This window comes from Canis aureus, chromosome 18 (assembly GCF_053574225.1).
Source record: "Canis aureus isolate CA01 chromosome 18, VMU_Caureus_v.1.0, whole genome shotgun sequence".
NCBI classification, from domain to species: domain Eukaryota; kingdom Metazoa; phylum Chordata; class Mammalia; order Carnivora; family Canidae; genus Canis; species Canis aureus.
Genome location: NC_135628.1, coordinates 13,067,622 through 13,088,171, shown reverse-complemented (window position 1 = coordinate 13,088,171; position 20,550 = coordinate 13,067,622). Strand labels below are relative to the sequence as shown.

General features: G+C 41.8%; 1 protein-coding gene across 2 annotated transcripts in view; it reads right to left on the bottom strand.

Moving 5' to 3' along the window:
- Positions 1 to 20,550, bottom strand: part of AOAH (acyloxyacyl hydrolase) — a 158,642-nt gene that overhangs the window by 31,898 nt on the left and 106,194 nt on the right. For both annotated transcript variants that reach the window (XM_077856197.1, XM_077856198.1), the window contains exons 14-15: positions 15,382 to 15,464; positions 718 to 754 (exon numbers count right to left, since the gene is read on the bottom strand). In XM_077856197.1, the coding sequence (XP_077712323.1) occupies positions 718 to 754; positions 15,382 to 15,464 (120 nt within the window). The remainder of the gene's footprint in view (positions 1 to 717; positions 755 to 15,381; positions 15,465 to 20,550) is intronic.

The following is a 20,550-nucleotide window of genomic DNA, read 5'->3' as shown; positions in this document are numbered from 1 at the left end:
TGAATGGCAAACACTCAGAAATTGAACTTTGTCACAGCCTGGGCCTGTGATAGGATCTTTGTATGCACCCCCCCCCCCCATGGTAGCTTTTTGCTATTTTTCTTTTATTCTAGGATCAGCCTTCCCATTTCCCCCTTCTGTATAATCTGTAAATTACTTTTCCATTAGGGAGAGGCCACATAGGTGCATAGAATTGGAAAGAGCGGATTAAAATCTCTAGGAGGCGCACATGATGTCATCTTCTTAGGATTTTTCATTGTGTTTGTCCTCAAGTGTTATTGGAGTACTCCTGTCCAAATTTGTAGGACATCCTGATGACTGTGCTCCTGTATTGTACTTTCAAAATTCCAGGGTTTCCCAAGTTTCTCTTCTGGACACCCAGGGCCTTCCTTCTGAATTTGAAGCTCAAAATGAGCACATAAAATAAGAAGATGAGATTTTTTTTTTTTTTTGCCTTTTTTCAGCTACTTTGGCTAGACTTAAGTTTGACCCTCTTTGTATGCATTTTTATGATTCTTCTTTAAGGACATATGCAAGTTAATCACTTTCTATGTCCACTGGCTCAAGAAGTGATAATGTCCCAGTATTTGGGAGTGACTAGCAAGGTACTAGTGCTCAGTACAAGTGATCACAGGGTGACAGCAGAGGGCTTTCATTCTTTTTTCACAATGAGGAACCCAATCTAAAAACAACTTTGTGTGTCCCTCTTTCACTTACCTTTCTATAAACTTCTTCAGGTTTTGGGACGATGCACCTGCATAATTAAAATTAAGAAAATAATTAAAGTTAGTGAGTTCAATTCAACACCATCAGTGTGATAGTCTGATTCACTGAAATCATGAAGAAGCATCAGAGGTCATCCCCACCATCACGCGCACGGGAATGACTTTATCCTGGAGCTCTCCTTGAGGAGTTTTCTGTTTACTTGGAATTATACAAACATAATCCTCAATTCTTTGGATTTATGGGTGTCAAGATATTTCCTAAGCACGAATGAGTGAACTTTCTAGTAGATGCAAGAAAATGATATATCACCAAAGAGAAACTACCTCAAAGATTAAGGAATTAGGTGAGGGATGAGAAGAAATAAAAAGGATTCTTTGAGAACTACCCATCTCCCTAGAAAGCCCCATTTAATCACTTACTAGCATCCCTGCTCACTCCTAAAGCTCCTCCTGGCTGGCTGGCCTGTACAAGGTTCAGATTGTACAGGGGATATATTTCAACTCCTATAATGACATGAATGACCATCCTTCCCCTACCCCTGCTACCACCTGTAATGTATCTCTTACATAAAGCTCGTATCCATTGAATACTCATTTTGTTGTGGACACTCTGTTAGGCACTTGTATTATTAGTCCGTGTAGGCCTTGGCATAGCTGTGTGAGGTAGGGACAGTCATATTCCCACTTTCTAGATGAGGAAACTGAGGCTTACTTAAGTGACTTGCCTAAAGCCACACAGGTAATAATATGGAGAACTGCAATCCAAGCCCAGTCCCTTCAGTGTGTAATACTGAGTTCTGGCTTCGCTCCTCTGGGCTGGGAGTCTAGAAAGAGTGAGCCCAAAGAGGTTTACTGCTAGTTCGTTCCTCGGAGGCTGGTCTGCAGTAACAGGTGAGTAATCGTCAGGTGGGTGGTACAACTCACAGGAAAAGACACGTTCTCCTGTAATTTTCAGCCTTAGGAGTTGAGGGGCAGGTGCATTTGGTGACAGAGTCAGCAAGTGTTCTTAAGGATCCACATGGGAAAAGGGGGGCATGCATAGCTGCGAAGGCCATGATGGCTCCCACCCCCCCTGAAGGAGTGTGGCCTGCCGTGACCGCCTGTTCTTCACACACCACTAGACTCCAACTCTAGGGGCAGCGCTGATGTTCTCTTGATTGATTCAGGAACCTCAGTATGTTAAACAAATGTTGCTTTATATCCTAGTTTCCTGTGGTAAAATATACAACACATAAACTTTTTTTTGAGCATACGATTAAGTGGCATTAGGTACTTTCACATTGTTATGCGACCATCTGCTCTATCCATCTCCAGAACTCTTCCATCATTGCAAATTGAAGCCCTGTACTCCTTACAGAATAACCAGGGGCCTATATGTGGGATCATATAATTTTTGTCTTTTTGTGCCTGGCTTATTTCATTTAGTGTTTGCAGTTCATCCATTTGTAGCATGTGTCACAATATCCACTCTTTTAAAGGATAATAGTTTTCCGTCATATGGAGATACGCTTCCTGTTTGTCCATTCATCTACTGATAGGCAGTTGGTTTGCTTCTACCTTTTGGCTATTGTGAATAATGCTGCTATGAACACTGGTTGGACAAGTGTCTGTGTAGGTCCCTCCTTTCAATTCTTTTAGGTATATACCTACTTGAAATCGCTGGACCATAGGGTAGTGCTATGTTTAATTTTGGGGGGAACCACCACACTATTTTTACTTCCTTTATGTAGTGAGGCAGGGTATGTTCAATATTCACCCAAACATAGACATTAAGGGCAGTCAGTTCATCTCAGCACACGTAGGTTAGATTGCTCCCTATTTTTCTCAAGAGGGAGGAGAAGAAGGACAGCCAGTGCCTGCTGACATACCCTCTGGTGGCTCCTCATCTTATCTGGACCTTTCATTCAGTTCTAGCACCATGACTCTCAACTTCCCATTTTCAGCCGGAAAACAATCAAGAGGTGTTTAATTCTCACTCTTTGATTTTTCTCTTAATGAGAAATGAAAACTAACGAAAGCCCAAGACATGAGTGGGGAAAAAAAATTTAAAGGACCAGGTCAGGCCAGTAATTTTCCTCATTATCCAGAGTCCAGCTGGGAATTTGAGGTGCAGAGCACCCACAGAGCCTGAGGAAAATGAAAATGAGAATCTGTCATGGCTTGCCCCATAGGCAGCCTCCTCCCCTGCCCACACCACCTGCATCCCTTTGCTGCGCAGGACAAGGATGGCAGGTCAACCTCAACTGGATGTGGTGAGTTTAGAAACAATAATCACAAACAACCACTCAGGGAGAGAGGACATGCCTACTCTTCTTTACCCAAATGCTAATCTTTTTTTTTTTTTCCTGGTGAATATTTATTATATAAGTACAGAATTCTCTGTGCTCTAGAGTTGTTGAGCCTTGCACAATTTACATTTCCTTTTGGGAATCTTAGTTTGATGAGATTATGTAATTAGCTTAGGTAATTCCCACATCACTTTCTCTTCTTAATTCCCCTTTCCTATTGCTCTGCTATTCCATTGAAGCCCCAGCAACATTTGCTGTCTCTCTCCCTCCCAAGCTCTGTTGTCTTTCTCCTCCTGGATACAGGCTTCTTCTCAGCTGCTGATTTTGCCGCTGCCATTTGTAGAGAATACTGAAGCAGCTGGTTCTGGAAGATGTGAGCAGGAAGCAAAGGCAGCTCCTAACTTGCGGGATTTGGCAAAACAAGGGGAGCATTTGAAGAACTGTCACTACCCTTGAGAGGTCCCTCGTCTGGTCTCTATGATGAAAGTTCAGAGAAATGGAAAAGGCAAGACTATGAAGGAGGGGAATTTGACTTAATTCATCGAGGTGGTCCAAGAGAGAATCTACCTGTCTCCAGTGAGGGAAAGAAGGGGGTGTTCTTTGGCCAACCAAGTCTGAATTCTGGTTCATTTAGTGCCTTTTAAATGAGGAATAGTGCATTGCAAGAAGAGAAGAAGGGTTTCACATACTCTCAGCATTGGTGGTCCTTCTACACATAAATTCCAGCTTACATTTCCACTGCCAGATTAGTGTTGGCCACACCAGCAAGTGCTTCATATCCTGGGCATTCAAATCAACTGGTAAGACACTTTCAGTGGTCTAGTAAATGAGCTTGTAACTCTTTGCTCCTGGCCCAGAAGACATGTGCTCCGTCTCAAATTCTTCACGGAAAAAGACAAGGTATACCTAAATCTAGGTCTTCATAAATTAATGCACCACTATGATAACACTTATGGATACTCACTCTGGGCCAGGCATTGCAATAGACACTGGGGACACATCAGCAAATAGAAAAGACCATGGTTCCTGTTCTTGTGAAGCTTATAGCCACGAAACAGATAATGTACATAAAGTGTTAGGATCCCAAGAAGCCCTGAAGGAGTCATATTAAACTTCCTACTGAAAGAAAAGTAGGTGTTCTCTTTCTTGAAGTTCTAAAACAGGAACCTGCTAATTAGTTTCCAGCATAATACCTGATTTTTTTTGCATACGACTCAGAAAGAAATCTCTAGTTGAATGCCATCTTGGTTAGGACTGTAGGGCAGGGGCAGATCTAGGTTTCAAGGTCTGAAGTTTATATATCTTGGGGGATCCTCTTTAAGGAAAACGATGTAAAACACAACAATGAGACCTGACATAAAGGGAAGCCAAATTGGAAAGAGACAAGCGTCTTAAGCACCTGTGGTTAGATATCTTAAGTTGGTAAATTTTACAAACTCATGCAGCCCTTCAGCCACAGCCTTTTGGTGCTCCTTGGTGGTCATGTGTGAAGTCTTGGAGCGTCAGCACAGGGTGGGACCTCCAGGAGCACGTGGTCAGTCAGCCTACTTTACAGATGAGGCCCAGAGACAGAAAGAGACTAGGTCAAGGTCCTACAGCTACTAAGCAATAATCCACCTCAGATGCCAGTTGAACAATAGACATTAGTAATGACTGAAATAGATCAAGTAGCCTTGAGTCTAGGTCAGGAGGTATCAGAGAACAACAAAATGCTAATTTCACTGCTAGTTTGGTGGTACTCCTGGTCTTGGTTTTCTTCTTCAATCAACCTGCTGCTATTTACTTTCCACAGTTCTCCAGCACATGTCCCATACTTTGTGGCCAGGTGTCCTAGCTGTATTCCCATGGGGAGAGACTGAGTGTCCTTACTCTATTGTACCTCCACCAGCAACCTAAAAAACATTATAGAGAGTGTAAAATGTTGTCACACATGGACCTAAAGTAAATTTAATAATGGTTTTTAAACTTCCATCAGGGTTTAAGTACCGCAGATTTGGCTCGTATTTTTATAATTGAGGAAGCATTTTGAAGAGTACAGCTTGTATAAATCCAGTTTAAAAAAATCAGCCATAAGAAATTTAAATTCCTTCTTTTCTCTAAAAGTGTTTGTAATACGTAGAAACATGCAGACTAATACGTTGACCTTGAGCTCAAAATAGTAGGCACTTAATAACTGTTTGTTGTGACAGTTTCTGATGGTGTTTCTACTACTGAAAATGCTTTCAAATTCACAAGCGTGGCTCTGAATTTCTGTGACAAACTAGATAAACGATTTCCCAGAATGTATATTTTTAAAAAAATGTAACAGCCTTCCCAGCATGGTGCTCACCTGCCTCCTGGTCTCAAAACTTGACAGAGCTTCACAAACATCCTTCAGCCATGCTGAACTTCTCTCCTTCTCTTTCTCAAAGATATTTTGCCCTTGGAGCCTCTTTGCACTGAGTCACCATCTCCCTCTGCTTTTTGGATTCCTTTTTTTTTTTTTTCCTGCAGGGCGCACTGCTCAAATGTACCTCCTCTGGGAAGTTTTCTTGTCCTTCTCCAGACAGAGGTAAATGCCTCTCACCTCCAGGGACCTCAACCTACCTCTGTTTTTGTGTCATTTTATCAGAACCATAGTTGTTTCCTTATTTGTCTCTCTTTTCCATTTCGTTATGATCTCCTTGAAGGCAGGGACTTTGTCTTTTCATCTTTCTATTTCTAGCAGCTATTACAATATCGGAGAAGAAACAGAGGGAGTGGTGAGGGCAAAATCAAGGGGGAAGACGAGGAGGAGGGAAGTAAAAGAGAAGACCAGAGGTAAAAGGCACATCCCAGCAAGATTTGGAGTTGGTAAAAAACCCAGCAAGTTCATATAAGCTATCAATACGAGTAGCAGTGAACTTTCCCCACAATGTCCTTTATCTTAGGCCCTAAACAAAAGGGATCTATTGAAAGGGGACCCCTTAGGACTTCAGGAACCCTTGCCATTGACAATGACATAAAGTAGTCTAAGATATTTGGTTCTGAACTTGCCTTCTGTAGGTGTGCAGATTCAAGAGGTACAGGATGGAAATCTTGATCTAATAGAAGAATTGAAAGCTCATACTTTTCACATTATAATCATTGTCAGGTGCTCTACTTTAAACTGGATGAGTTGCATGGAACAAGGAGAAGCCAGGAAGGGCTGCATAGATAAATCTTAAGAAATAGCTCCACTTGGATCAGAATGTCTCCATTGTTTAATGATTCTTTGAGACTGAAAGCCTTGAAAGTATTAAAAAAAAAGGGGGGGAATCAATCCCCCTAAAAAAAGGAGGGAAATGTGTCTCTCTATATGAAATGTGTCAAGTTGAAATGTTTTTCTTTCAAAAGTTTCTATATCAAACGTTGTATCTTGGAGATACATTTAGTCCTTAGTAGAATTAGCAAGTTTTGATACCTGCAGGCATTAAGCCTATCTGCATTTATCTTTGAGATCAAGCATCTCAAAAATTAACTTTAAAATCTGGCATTGCGGCTGTGAGCACACTGGATCACAGCTCCCAAATAGAAATGTCCTAGTTGTTTTGTTATAAATAATTTCTGTCATCTTCTCTCAACATTTTGGGTTGAGACCAAAAGTTTGACCCAGTAGTTGGGTTCACTAAATACTTTCCTGAGGGCCTACTTCCACAGCCAAGGTAATTGCATTGCTTCTCTCCAGTACTCTGTGGCTTTTAAGAAATTGTGTCAAAAATTTTCATTTTGAAATGATTTTCAGAAAGTTGCAATAATTGACAAAGTTTGAAATAATTTACAAAGAGTTGCAAAAATAGAACAAAGGACCGGCACCTTCCCTTTACCCAAATTCCCTAAATGGGAACATCTCTCACAATCATAGTATCTCGATCAAAATCAGGAACTTCACATTGGTACAAGGCTATTGTCTCATCCGTAAACCTATTCAGATTTCACTGACGGTCCCACTAGTGGGTCAGCCCAGCTCAGACCCAGCACTTTCTGGGACAGTCCTACTCGGGATCACATATTGCATTCAATCTTATGTCAGTTCAGTCTCCTTCAGTCTGGACTAGTTCCTCAGTGTTTTTTGACCTTGACACTTTTGAAGGGTACTGACTATTTTATAGAGTACCCTTCAATTTGGGTTTGTCTTATGTTTCCTCCTGATTAAATTCAGGTTATACATTTTTGTTAAGAACACAATAGCAGATGCTCAGTTAGCTAGTTAAAGGTACAACATCTATTTTGTTTGAGAATAGAGATCAGGAGGCGAGGAGGTGGTGGTAATAAAAATGACAAGGTCTCATAGATGTAACTGAATTCAGTGAAGCCTGGATTGATACTCATTTATGGTATGGTTCTTCATCCTTCTTTTACCTTTTTTCTTGCCTATCCCTTTCTGAGAGGACCCCTTTTGAGAAAGAGGGAAGGCTGGCACAGAATGCTGGGTCAGGGTATCTAATTCTGATTTTCTCTAATTCTGATTACTTCTAATACTGGGTTGAGATATCCAATTCTGATTACCTACCTCTCCAGGGCAGGTGTTGGTTGTTCTGGACAGTGAAGTGAAGATAGTACAGATGTAGTACAGATGGTGGCCTTAGAGAGAATCTGGAAGGGGGAAAGCATGGTGTGGTTGGGAGCGGAGACAGACGGGCTCTGGCATGGCTGGAATGAGACAGATCCAGGCTTAAGCTCTACCACTGACCAGCTAATGGACCATTAATAACCAAAGTTATTAAACTTCTCCATGCCCCAGTTTCCTCACCTGTAAAATAGGGTTGCTTGTGGATTAAATAGGGATAGAATACGTAAAGTACTTAGCATAGTGTCTGGGTGAGAGGTTACTTTTATGAATCCTGAATATTTGTGTCCCTCCAACATTTGTGTATTGAAATCTAATCCCCATTCTGAAGGTCTTTGGCGGTGGGGCCTTTGAGAGGAAATTAGGCCCGAAGGATGGAGCTCTCTTGAGTAGATCTGGTGCCCTTAAGAAGAGGCAGAGAGCTAATGTGCTTTCTTTCTGCCACATCCTGAGAAGGTACAACAAGAAGTTGGCAGTTTGCAACCCGGGAGAGGGCTCTCACCCCGAACCTGACCCTGCTGGCACGCTGATCTTGGACTTCCAGCCTCTAAAACTGTGAAAAATGAATTTCTGCTGTTTATAAGCCACTCATTCTATGAACACCCCCCCCCCCATTAAAGCTATCTGAACTAAGTTGGCAGGCAGTACCTATTATTAGCCAAAATCTATAAGATTAATAATAGCACCGACAATCTCACACAACTCTGCAGCTGCATCCACCCATCCTGTTAATGGATGCTCCTGGAGACTCGTGCCTTGACCAATGGTCCTTGACAGTATTCCTGGGTAGAATTCATGATTAGCTGCCAAGAGCCTGAGAGGACATCACTGTGTTCCTTCCTGGCATGGAGGAAGGCCTGAATCATGATGTTTCTGTGCTCAGGGCGAGCTCCTATGACAGTTCTTTTGCTTGTTGAGGAAGCAGACTCCTTTCTGGCACATCTCTATGAGCCCAACAGCAGGATCGATGGTTCCCTCACGTACATTCTCACTAGAGTGGACATGAGTGGACATGAGGGAACCATCTTCAGAGGCACCTTCTCTCCTTCTGCTTCTCAGCCAGGGCCTGGTCATCTTGCAGAAGCTTTCCCCCACTTTTGCACCTCTGACTTGTGCATTGAAATCCTAGTTCTACTTTTACTTGAACTTGAACAGTTCCTGGAACAGTTTGTTTTACACATAGGGAAACTGAGGCTCAGAACAGAGAGGGACGCACTGAGGCTATGGAAGCAGCCAGTGAGAGGTCAGGGCTTCAATGTGGTCACGTATGCCTTAATGTTTAGTCTTTTTATTATGCTCTGTGCCCATTAGAGAGACTGGTGCCCAGAAATATCATCAGAAATAATGAAGGCATGGAGATGAATTTGGTGCTCACCTCTTTCCCAACTTTTTTCTAGAGAGCGGCAGGAATGTATTGTACTGCGGTACACGAATAAGGTGATTTTCTTTGCTGGTAATCTCGTGGGGTTCATCTCAGAGCAGTGATGTGTAGAAGCAGCAGTTGAACAGCCATCAAGAGGGAGCCTGGGCTGAGCTCATAGGCCCCAAGGACTCACAGCTCCCTGCTCTCCTCTCCTACCTTCTCGACTCCCTTGGCTTCTGCTCAGAGCCCCCCTCCTCCATCTGCCCAAGAAATTCTTCCTTCACTCCTTCGCTCCTCCTACCCTCTCCTCCCGCTTAGCCTATGGAATATAAATTTCATATGCTGCCCTGAATTTTGACCCTTCTCTCTAGTTTCTCCAGCCTGCCAGATTCTCTCCCATTCTCCAGATGGTTTATCATAAACGTAAAGAAGGGGACCAGCAAGACGTTCTTGGAGTGGGGGGCCGTGGGGAGAAGTTGGGGTTTAAACTCAAATCGGGTTTGCAGCAAAGGGATTGAGGTGGGGTTGAGTAGGTGAGGCTGGACCTCAAGCACTTTGGCCACGTGTTAAAATTTTCCACGTTTCTTATCTATGCACTTCCGGGGAGTCCCCTGCTTGCACTCCTGGTGAGTGGGTGAGTCCACGGGGGTGCGGAGAGGGGTGGCCTCACACCGCATGGGAGATGGGGCCTGGAAAAAAAGATTCCTGTAAGTAAGCACTTTTGGCTTTCTGTAAACAAAACAACCCAGAAATAGGTGTTTACACTAGGGTTTTGCTAAAACCTGCAAAAACAAAATGAGGAAGGCTGCCGGTGAAAAGGACATTCCAAGCTAGTGAAGTCTCCTTTGGAAGCTGGAGATGCTACATGAGGCCCATAAGTGGGTCAGTCAGCGTAGCCTCGTCTGCAGGCTGTGCGCTGTGGGCCACGGGGGCCCCAGGGCTGGGGTTTGTTTGCCTTTTCAAGCAGATGAGTCTTGTTTGTTTTGGAATTGGATGACTCATGAATTTTTCTTTCCTTAAAAATACCTATTGACTACCCCTTTAACATTTGTTTTCTTCTACCCTTTATTTTAAAGATGAAGTGTCCTCTTGCCCGTGGTGGTTTTTGCCCACTGTGGAGGTATTCAGGTTGGCAAAGGGTTACTGTGTGTGCTTTTCTTCTCTTCAAAGGCTGAATGTAACCCTTGAAAGTTATTTGGGCTCAAAAGAGAGTGTGTCTGGTTGACAGGTCCCTACTATGTGTGGCAGAGGCTGAGCTCAGTGCTGAGAGTACAGATATTGCCCCCCCCACCCCCCTGCCGGGGGCTTGTGCTCTGTCACACCAGAAAGTCAGACTTGAAGCAAGAAACTCAGCTAAACCAAGGAAAGGGTGACAACAGAGACCGCAACAAAGGGTTTGTGCGATGAGGCGGGAGGTTGGTTCTGCTGGACGTGTGAACGAGGGGCAAAAAGGTCAGGCTAGGACCTGAATGAATAAAGGTCTGATTAAAAGGGCTGAATAAAAGCTAGCATTCATTGAATCTTCACTGGGCATGAGGCTCTGAGGCCCTGAGACCCTGAGGCCCAATGCCAAGGCCCCCCAAAGTGGGACATGTAGCATGGGCTTGGGAGGTGGTTTGGGGGTCCTTGTATGCCTCATCAGACTCCCAGCTGGATATTGACTGGTACCCACACTTACAGGTCTTGCCTCTCAGAGGTGATCATCTTTGAAATCCCTCATCTATTTCTCTTCCTTGTAGTAGCACGTTCTAGAGCTCCCAGCTCAACCAGTCAAGGCTTGTTCTCCAGTCTCTCCCACTCCACAGCTTCCATCCCTTGCCTGATGCATCCTCAGGCATCCTCAGCTGCTCCACCCTCAGATCTCACTCCCCTTCACCCCAATCCTCCTCCAGCCTTGCAAGGGGAGCTCTAGCCTGCTGCCCAGGCTGTACCCATGATTAATTCCCATTCCTCAGGGCTCCCTCGCAGTTTGCCTATTTCTCCCCTGGCCCCAGCCCCAGCTCCCCTTAGCCAAGCTCAGGCCTGCTGCTTATCAGGCTCCATCACTTCCCACTCCTATACCAAGCTCACCTTTTTCTTCCCACAGAGAGCCCTCTTCTTCTTCCAGATTCTCCAGGTCCAGCTGACTGCCCCTCACCCATTCCCATCACCTTCCTGCCCAGGTCTGGAGGCCCAACCCTAAGGGGGGCATTTAAAGAGGGCATACCCCCTTTTTCTATCCTTTCCCTCTGGGAGCAACAGGCCTTCCCATCATGGACATGTGTCTTTTAAATGTATTTTATGTTTTCAAATCTACTTGTTTGGTTAAAGAAACACTTTACATTGAAAAAGTAACTGATTTTTTTAAATATTGAGGAAACAACAGGACAGGTGGTAAGTGGAGTCAGCAATGATGATGGACATTGAGCAAGCACTGCATTTTTCCCATTCAACCTTCTAATAGCTCTGTGAAGTTCAGGTATGGCCTGTTATTATTCCGGCTGTGCGAAGTGGGCCCCATCTGGGGTTTGTGATGAATTCCACAACGTCATGTGATGTGGTTTAAAAATTGGTTTTCCTGGAGAAGGGGCAAATTTAATGAGGCAGGGTTTGTTCTCTGAACCCCATCATCAGACTGACCTTGGGTGCAGCCTTTCTCCCAGCAAAAGAGGGTGAAGGCGGCCCACTGGAGCTAGCTTGTTGTCTAGGCAACCCAGAATGATATCCCAGGTCACCTTTGGCAGTTGTGTTCATCGAAACATGACCCCCATTTTATAGATGCAGAGAAAGGAAACAATTTGCCCATGTTGCACACCAGTTCTAGGGCCTGAATTCAAAACCAGGCTACTAGTTTACACGGCAAGGAAAGGAGATTTTATGAAGTAACAAGAAGGGAAAATTTCTGTGGTCTGTTCTCTGGGCCTTGCTTTGCACATCTCCAAGAAGTGGGGTGACATTTTGTGAGGTGTTCTGATGCTTTCTGCTACACTACACTGGCCCCTCTACCCCAGGGCTGTTGGGGCAGGCTGGAAGCTGTAGGAGCCACTGCGAACAATCTCCTTTGGTGACTGTAATGATTTAGCAGGAGGCTTGCTGGGCCTAACCCCCATGCTGGAGAATCAGAATCCAAATTAAAGATTTTACATTTTAAAATGCTTTATAATCACTGGTAGCCACTGGATCACTGGTTTACAGTAGAAGGATCTATAGACGTTTTCCAGATCTTGTACGTAAACATCAAGACGAAAATAAGAGCTGTTCCTTTAATTCTTACTATACAATTTTTAAGAAAGTCTTTAATATTCTATTCAACTCTTTCTTCTCTTTCTCCCTTCTCTCTCTCCCTCCACCTGCCCCTCTCTCACTGGTACTGAAACCTAAGTGTAGCCATAAATATGCAAGGCATAGAAGGCTGACTTTTCCTATATCCAATAAAAACCGTAGGGAATAATTGAAATAACTTGGCACGGCTAGTCAGGTTACAGGCTGCATAATATTAAAAGAAAACCCGTAGTGAGGAAAAGCAACAGCAAATAGGAAGAAGGGCTGGAAATAAAACCAGAACATTAAATAATGAGTAATTATGAGAAACTAAAACAACAACAGCAGCAGCTGCAATAAAAACCCTCTTAGGATTACATCCTTAGAAAAAGAATCAAAAAGCATCTTCAAAGAAGTCATCCTAGACAAAGTGTACATTCTAGGTATTTCTAAGAATTGCAAATTTAAAGAAGAGGGAGGAAATAATCCACCCCCCCTTACACTCCGCCATCTATTCATTAGACATGAGCCCGACAGAAGGCGCAGGTTTTCGTCCCATTTTGACATGCATGTTTTTTTCATGATTAGGCTTCCCTCCCATCTCTTTCTTCCCGTTTTATCTCCACGATCTAAATTTTAAAGGAATGCTGTCAAGACAGCGTACCACGAAGGGGAGAAACGTCTACTACAAATTGTACTTTGTACTTTTTCGAATATCTTACGTTGGTGTTTTTGATTTTACAAAAGATCTCTGTATTCATTGTGGGTAGCAAGCAAAGTTGGGTTGACGTGTCTGTGGTCTTGTGAGGCAGGGAAATGCTGTGTCCTAGGCACAGGGGAAGAGTAGCCTATGGCCCGCGTTTCTCATAGAATCCTTTTTTTTTTTTTTTAAGGATCTTATTTATTTATTCATGAGAGACACACAGAGAGAGGCAGAGACACAGGCAGAGGGAGAAGCAGGCTCCATGCAGGGAGCCCGATGCAGGACTCGATTCTGGGTCTCCAGGATCACGCCCTGGGCCAAAGGCAGGTGAGCTTAACCGCTGAGCCACCCAGGCGCCCCTGTTTCTGGTAGAGTCCTATTGCTTATTCCTGCCCTCACCTGACACACTCGGCTATGGGATCTTGGGCCAGCCCTTTACTGTTCCTACACTCGGTTTCTTTCTAGTCCCCCCCCCCAAAGGTTATTTCTGTGTAAAAATAAAATCTTCAGGAAACAGAAAAGTAAAAGAAGAAGGAAAGTGATTACCCATAATTCATCAAACATAATGATTTTGGTGTATTTCCTACCAATCTTGTGTGCATCTAGTTTCTCCTTTTATTTTAAAACATTTAGTAGAAATTAAGCTAGACCGTCCAGCTGTATATCCTGATCTTTCTGTTGGCAGTGTTTTGTCTTTCTAAGTACAAATATATGGACTCTCATCATTTTCTAGAGCTGCATGATATTCAACTCAGGCATTCCTGTTCTTTGTTTTTTACAATCTACGTGAACAGAGAACACTGGGGCTGTTGGGATATCTCACTGATGGAAAAGAGACAGTGCCAGGGCTGCAGCTCACTTTATACCTGTGATGATTCATAGCCAGGTTCAGTTCTATCTTTCCACGACCTTGTCCGAGGTGCTCATATGCAGAGAGGTGAGGCCAATCTCTTTCTGTGAGATCATCTCAGATCACAGACCAGTGACTGTAGTACCTCCGTTGGTGTCTGATTGTAGCGAGACAAGCTAGCTACAAATTCCAGCCCTGCAACTTGCTGCCTGTGATCTCAGGCAAGGTTTTTGGTCTCCATATGTCTGTTTTCTCAGCTGTAACTGTGTGGATATCATGATAATTGCTCAATTCTGAGAAATACATTTTGACACGTTTGATAGTGAGCTGAGTGCTGCAATCAGTTGTGCACGTTGTAATTCTTCTTTTTTCCTCCCTCAACACTCCTCAGAGTTACTATCATCAGTGTTATCTCAGAACTGAAGAAATATAGTAATACATGCTTTATAGGTTGTTGAAAAAAAAGCTGAAATATTGCACACGAAGTATTTTTAGCACTTGGTAAGAGAGCAATACATAGCAGCTATCATTTTATTAGTAAGAAACCTTCTATTGTTCTTAGAATGGTAAGCAGAATCTGGGTGTAGCGGGCAAGAGTGCCAAGGCTGATGAGTAAGATCTTGGGGAGATGGAGTGGCAACACACTACCCTAATGGTCTGCTGTCTCCGCGTCACTATGGTGGCACAAAACATTGCTTGGCAATTCATTCGGCATTAGCAGACATGGGTTTGTCAATCAGGATTTTGGCTGAAATCTTGTGGCAATGGACTGTCTCTGTGCCCAAGGTGGGAGCTGAGAACCATGTAGGTAAGAAACAATCCCAGAGGACACCGATGTCCTGGGAAACACGGGAAGCTGATGGAGACCTGCAAGTCTCTACAACACTCTGAAAATGCATTCCTTTCCGTAATAGCTTTGGGGATTTCAGCCACAAACACTTAGCCATTTTTCTTAAAACGCCAACCCCGGTAGAAATGCGGGAGACTTTGCACAGAGGGAAGGGCAGAGCCTTGGCAATCACTTGGATTTTGCTCAGCCCTTGTTCTACTAATGGCCCCTTAAGTCTTGCCTCCTGAGCCTTGAAGGTCTGCACCTTGGCCTTTCTAGAACTTTGCTGGGGGAGGACTGCCCTGCTCCCTTGGTGTAGGCCTTCACTGCATCATGTTCTTGTTCTCCTCTGCTGTGGGTAAGATGCTGCAATCCCAGCGCCCTTCTCTAGAAAGGGTCCTGGTCCTGGGAAAAGGAGACTGTTCATTTTATTATGTGGCCCTTGCTATCTAATTCTCAGCTTTTGTGACACTTATGAAATAAAATCAATCATTAAAAGGCTTAGGACAAACATTATATGGTCTCATTCATTTGGGGAATATAAAAAATAGTGAAAGGGAATAAAGGAGAAAGGAGAAAAAAATGAGTGGGAAATATCAGAAAGGGAGACAGAACATGAGAGACTTGTAACTCTGGGAAACGAACTAGGAGGAGTGGAAGGGGAGGTGGGTGGGGGGGGTGACTGGGTGACGGGCACTGAGGGGGGCACTTGATGGGAGGAGCACTGGGTGTTATTCTATATGTTGGCAAATTGAACACCAATAAAAAATAAATTTATATAAAAAAAATAAAAGGCTTAGGTGGAAAGCTACATACCATTTCTTGAAATATTCTGGTAGTCTCTGTGATTGCAATGGTTTCTTTTCCGTAATCGAAGGTAAATAGAGTTTTCCTTAATTCTGAAACAAATATATTCGTGCATATTTAATATCAGGACATTCACATGATGAAGTTCAAAAAACAGAATTTTATTATGATTTTTTAAAATGGGTGGTTCCAAATGAACTCAGAAAAATCAAATCTCTGCTGACATGTTTCCTCTAAACTGTCAATACATTATTAAGAGTTGTTATAAGGAGCAGTCCCATAAAATGCTTTGCATCAATGTAGTAAGATTCAACTTTTATTTTTGTAAAGACCTTCAGAGTCTTCTTTTTTTTTCATTTCTTTTCTTTCCGTGTTTTTTTTTTTTTTTTTTTTTTTAATTTCAGGCTTCAGTCATGTTCCCAAACCTCAATGTTTATTTTATTAATAAATAAACACAAATATGCAGAATAAAGTTTTCAAAGTTGAGTTTTTAGATCATTGAGTTCAGTTCATTGTTGGCTAAAAATGTGGTTTTGTTTAGACAATCCCACATACAGAGTCACCCCTTTCTAAACTTTTTACCAAAAGCTTCTATAAGTTTCTCGAGCAATTAGTCATCTTTAAGAAATGTGTTTTTAATAAAATTTTTATTTTTATTAAGTTTTAAATTTTAATTCCAGTAGAGTTAAAATACAGTGTTATATTGGTTTCAGGTGTGCAATATAGTGATTCAACGATTCTATACATTGTTCATTGATTTTTGAACCTGACCTTATATTTCTTCTTTCGGTTGCTATGAAGATGGCAGACACTCCTGTTGATCTTCAGATCCATCCCCCCCCTTCATCCATTTTAATAAAAGGTTTAACAGGGAATGATGATGCCACATGATGACTAATGTACTCAGCTTCCCTTGTAGCTACAAGTGGCCACTTCACTCAATTCTGGACTAAGAGGTAAAAGTATCCAATTTCTGAGAATATTTCTTAGGAAACATTTGGCAGGTGCCGCTTGCTCCTTCTTTACCCCGTTTCTCCATTTTGCTGTTCAGAATAGACATGCTAGCATCTTGGACTATGGGGGTAACTTCTACATTGGGAAGTCAGAGGGGTGAGTTAGAAGGACCCTGGATCCTCGAGGACCAGTGGAGCTGAGCTCCCATACCAGAACTGGACTACATATCTCTGAAATTTTACATGTGAGATAAATAAACTCAAACCTTATCTTATTTTAACCATGCATATGTTGAGTCTCTTGGCTACCTCTAGCTGAATCTAATACTAATGGACACAGAGTTCAGAGACAAATTTGTGACCAGTATCAGCTTATAACTGCACATATTTTAAGTCATTTTCTTGGCTTCTCTTTGTGCCATCTTTGATTTTCTATCTCCTTTTGCCAAGCTTTCATTTAATTTGAACATAATTTAATGTTATGTTCTTTATACTTTTATAGGTTTCTCTAAAATCCTTTTTGAAATAAGACCAGGTATAGACTAATGAATAATAATTAAACTCAGAAGTATTTGATTATTCTTCAAATGTATTGTATCTTCTCTTCATTAAAATAACCTCATATCTCACAACTTTACATAAATCACCATTTATTGCGTTACATGAGTCTCACTTATTATACTATAGTGCTTGCCAACTGTCTCAGTGCTTCAGAAAGGTAAGCATGTATCAGGTTTGGGCACTTGGGATACACTGAAATAGTATTCTTTTTAAAGTCTGAGAAAACTAATGATAATATCTTTTGATAGAAGAGCAAGATGTCTGGGCAATATTTTAAGTATGGGATTTTTGCTTTGTGGTAGAGTTTTGAGGGGAATGATTTATTTTATTTTTAAAAATCAAACCTACCCATACGCATAGTTTTAAAAAGTCACATTTGTATTACTTGAGTGATGTTTAGTGAGCCCTACTATATTCCAGGCACTCTTCTAGGCACCTGGGTCATATTGGTAAATGGAGAAGACAAAGACCCCTACCTCTGTATTATTGCCATTCATCAGGAAAAAAAAAAACCCACCAAGCATCCTGAATGAACAAATTATAGAAGATGCTAGAAGGTGGTAAGTGCTATGAAAAAAAAAGGGAGGGAGGGAGGCAGGGGAAATAGGGTTAGAGTGGTTGGAGCAAGCCTCCCTGAAAAGGTGAATGTGAGCAAAGGCAGTTGCACTATTTATGTCTATAAGGCTTGTAGGGATAAAACGGCAAACCCATGCTTCCCTCCCCTCCCCATTTCCTCAGTCTCAGAGGCAACTAATTTCAGCCTTAACTGACTGAGTCTTTGGGCATTTTCTTTCTTATCTCTAAATAACATACTTTCAAGTCCACTTCTTGATTTGTAGTCTTTGGTATTATCTATTCACTTCCCACCATCAAGAGGAGGATTTAACTATTCACAATTGATCTATGGTTGCTTTTTCTTCCCTTCTAAATTCTTTTATTTCCCTAGAGTTAATAGCAGCCTTTTGTTTCTTTGATTAATTTTCTAAGTATTTATCATCAATTTACCCTCAAATGTTTTACAGTTATTTGATCCCCTTTCAATATTTCCCTATCAGACAGTTTATTTGTTTTGTCTTGTGGAAAACTCTCCTGAAACCTCTTGACCTGCTTACTCTGGACTTGATGCCTTCTCACCCTGGTGCTCAGTAGATATCCTGGGAGCCCCCATCTTCATCATCCTGGGGATGCTCTTCACCTCTTCCTGACTTATTTACTTTCTAGAAGACCACATTTTTATTTTTTCCCATGGAGAATGTTTGTAAGTAACTTTTGAAGGATGTGGGGGAAGTAACTTATTTTTTTTAACATTTGGTATCTAAAAATGTTTCCAGTTTTTGATTTAGTGAGGTAAAGGTAGGCCCAGGAACAGAGCTTACATCATAAGTATAAACATAAATGCGGTTAATAAGACATGTTGGGGGAAAACTTCAAGAAGAGAACTAACAGTGTTCACTTGGTCCCTGAACTTTCATTATCTTAGAGAAAGGTCTTTTAGACAAGACATAGCTAGACTAGACACATCTAGGATACCCTACATATTTTTAGGGTATCTAGGATACCCTACATATTTTAGTTAGAATCCTCTTGTAGGAAAGAGGATTCTGGCGTTTATAAGTCACTATGTAACAATAACAGATTTATGGTATAGGTGATTATTTTGTTAAATAGACGTAGTCCCAAACCTGATGAATCAGCTTCTTGCTTAGCAATCAATAGGAAGAAGTAAATAAGCCTCCAAGAGCAACAGAGTTTGTTTCTCATTGACCAGTGTAGTAGATTAGAGATAGCCTCATTATCTTTGACACCCTTTCCCTTAAATCTTGGCTGTTTTGTGACTTTTTTGACCAATAGAGTATGATAAAAGTGATTCTGTGCCAGTTATGGCTTGATTTTTAAGATGTCTGGCAATTTTGGTCTTTTGAAGCCCTGATCTACCATTTAAGAAGCCTGCTGGAGACATCATGTAAAAGGACCCTGCAATGGAAGTAACCATAATGTCCCAAAATGTCCTTCAATAGGTAAATAGGTAAACAAACTGTGGTATATCCATACAATCGACTATTATTCAGCAGTTAAAAGAACAGAGCTATCAAATCATAAAAAGACATGGAGGAACCGTAAATACATATTGCTGAGTGAAAGAAGCCAATATGAAAAGGCTATATCTGAATGATTCCTACATGATACTCTGGAAATGGCAAAACCATGGAAACTGTTGAAAATCAGTGGTTTCCAGGGATGTGAGGAGAGAGAGAAGAGATTAATAAGTGGAGCACAGGAGGTTTTTTGTTGGAGGGGAGGTATGAAACTCATCTATATGATACTGTAATGGTGCATACATGCCATTATGCATTTGTCAAAGTGCATGGAAGGTTCAACATAAAGAACAAACCCTTAGATAAACTATGGACTTTAGTTAAGAATAATATGTAAATATTGGTTCTTCATTTAAAACAAATGTACTACACTCATGTAAGATGTTAATAATAGAGAGAATTGAAGAGAGAGAAAGTGTGTAGGGATGCTGTACTTTCTGCTCAGTTTTTCTATCAACCTAAAATTGTTCAAAAATTAAAGTCTATCTTTAAAAAGTCCCTATCTGGAAAGGAAGAAGGACTGAGCTAAACCCGGTCTTCTAACTGCTCCTTCCCAGGCACCAGTTATGTATGTGAAACCATCTTGGACCCTCTAATCCAGCCAGTAGGTAAATACCATTGAGTAACTATGGTCAATGTCACCTGGAGAGGAAGAATTGGCCAGCCAAACTTTTCCTGAACTCCTGATACCCTAAACTGTGAGATATAATGAAAATGGTTGTTGTTTTAAACCATTAAAGTTGGAGTACTTTGTTACTCAACAATCGATAACCAGAATGGATGGTTATAGAATTCTAAGTTAAAATCATTTTCCCTCAGAAGTTTGAAGGAATCATCAGCTCATTGGCTCCTAGTCTCCTAGTGTTGTTGTCTGAAGCTATTCTGTGTCTTGATCCTTTGAAAGCCCACAGTAGCATCTGTTCAAAGAGTTCTGATGTTGTGATGACAGACCTGGTGTGGCTCTATTTTCATTCACAGTGTTAGTCACTGATAGACCTTTTCAACCTGGAAATTCAGGTCTTTCAGTTCTGAGAGATGTTCTTGAATTATTTCATTGATGATTTCTTCTTTTCTTTTTTTTTTTTTTTTTTTTTTTTAGAACCCCTATTATTTGTATATTGGGTCAGTTGGGCTCTGGTTTCTAATTTTCCTAGTTTTTGCCCTATTTTCTATATCTTTGTTTTTTGCCCTATTTTCTGGAGAATATCCTCAAATTTATCTTTCAATCCTTTCTCCAGAGAAAAATAAACCTCTAGTCTTATACCACAGTAAGGAGAGGCATTTGCCCACCTGTGTAAAGTTGGGAGAGTCTGAGGATCTAACTGCTTCTTCAGTAATCTTTCAACTGACACTTGTTTTTACTCTCACCTCCATTTCTAGAGCTACCATATGTAGTTGATCTCCAGGTCTTTTGGGGAGTCTGCAGTGTAAACTGGATTGCTTCTTGACATTCCCTTCTGCCAGATTAGGATGCAGCTCTCTAAGTCGACTAGGTCAGTTACCTCTTGTCCTGCTTTCTGGCTTCCAATGCTTTGTGGCTGTTGGATCTTCCTGTTCTCTTTGTCCTT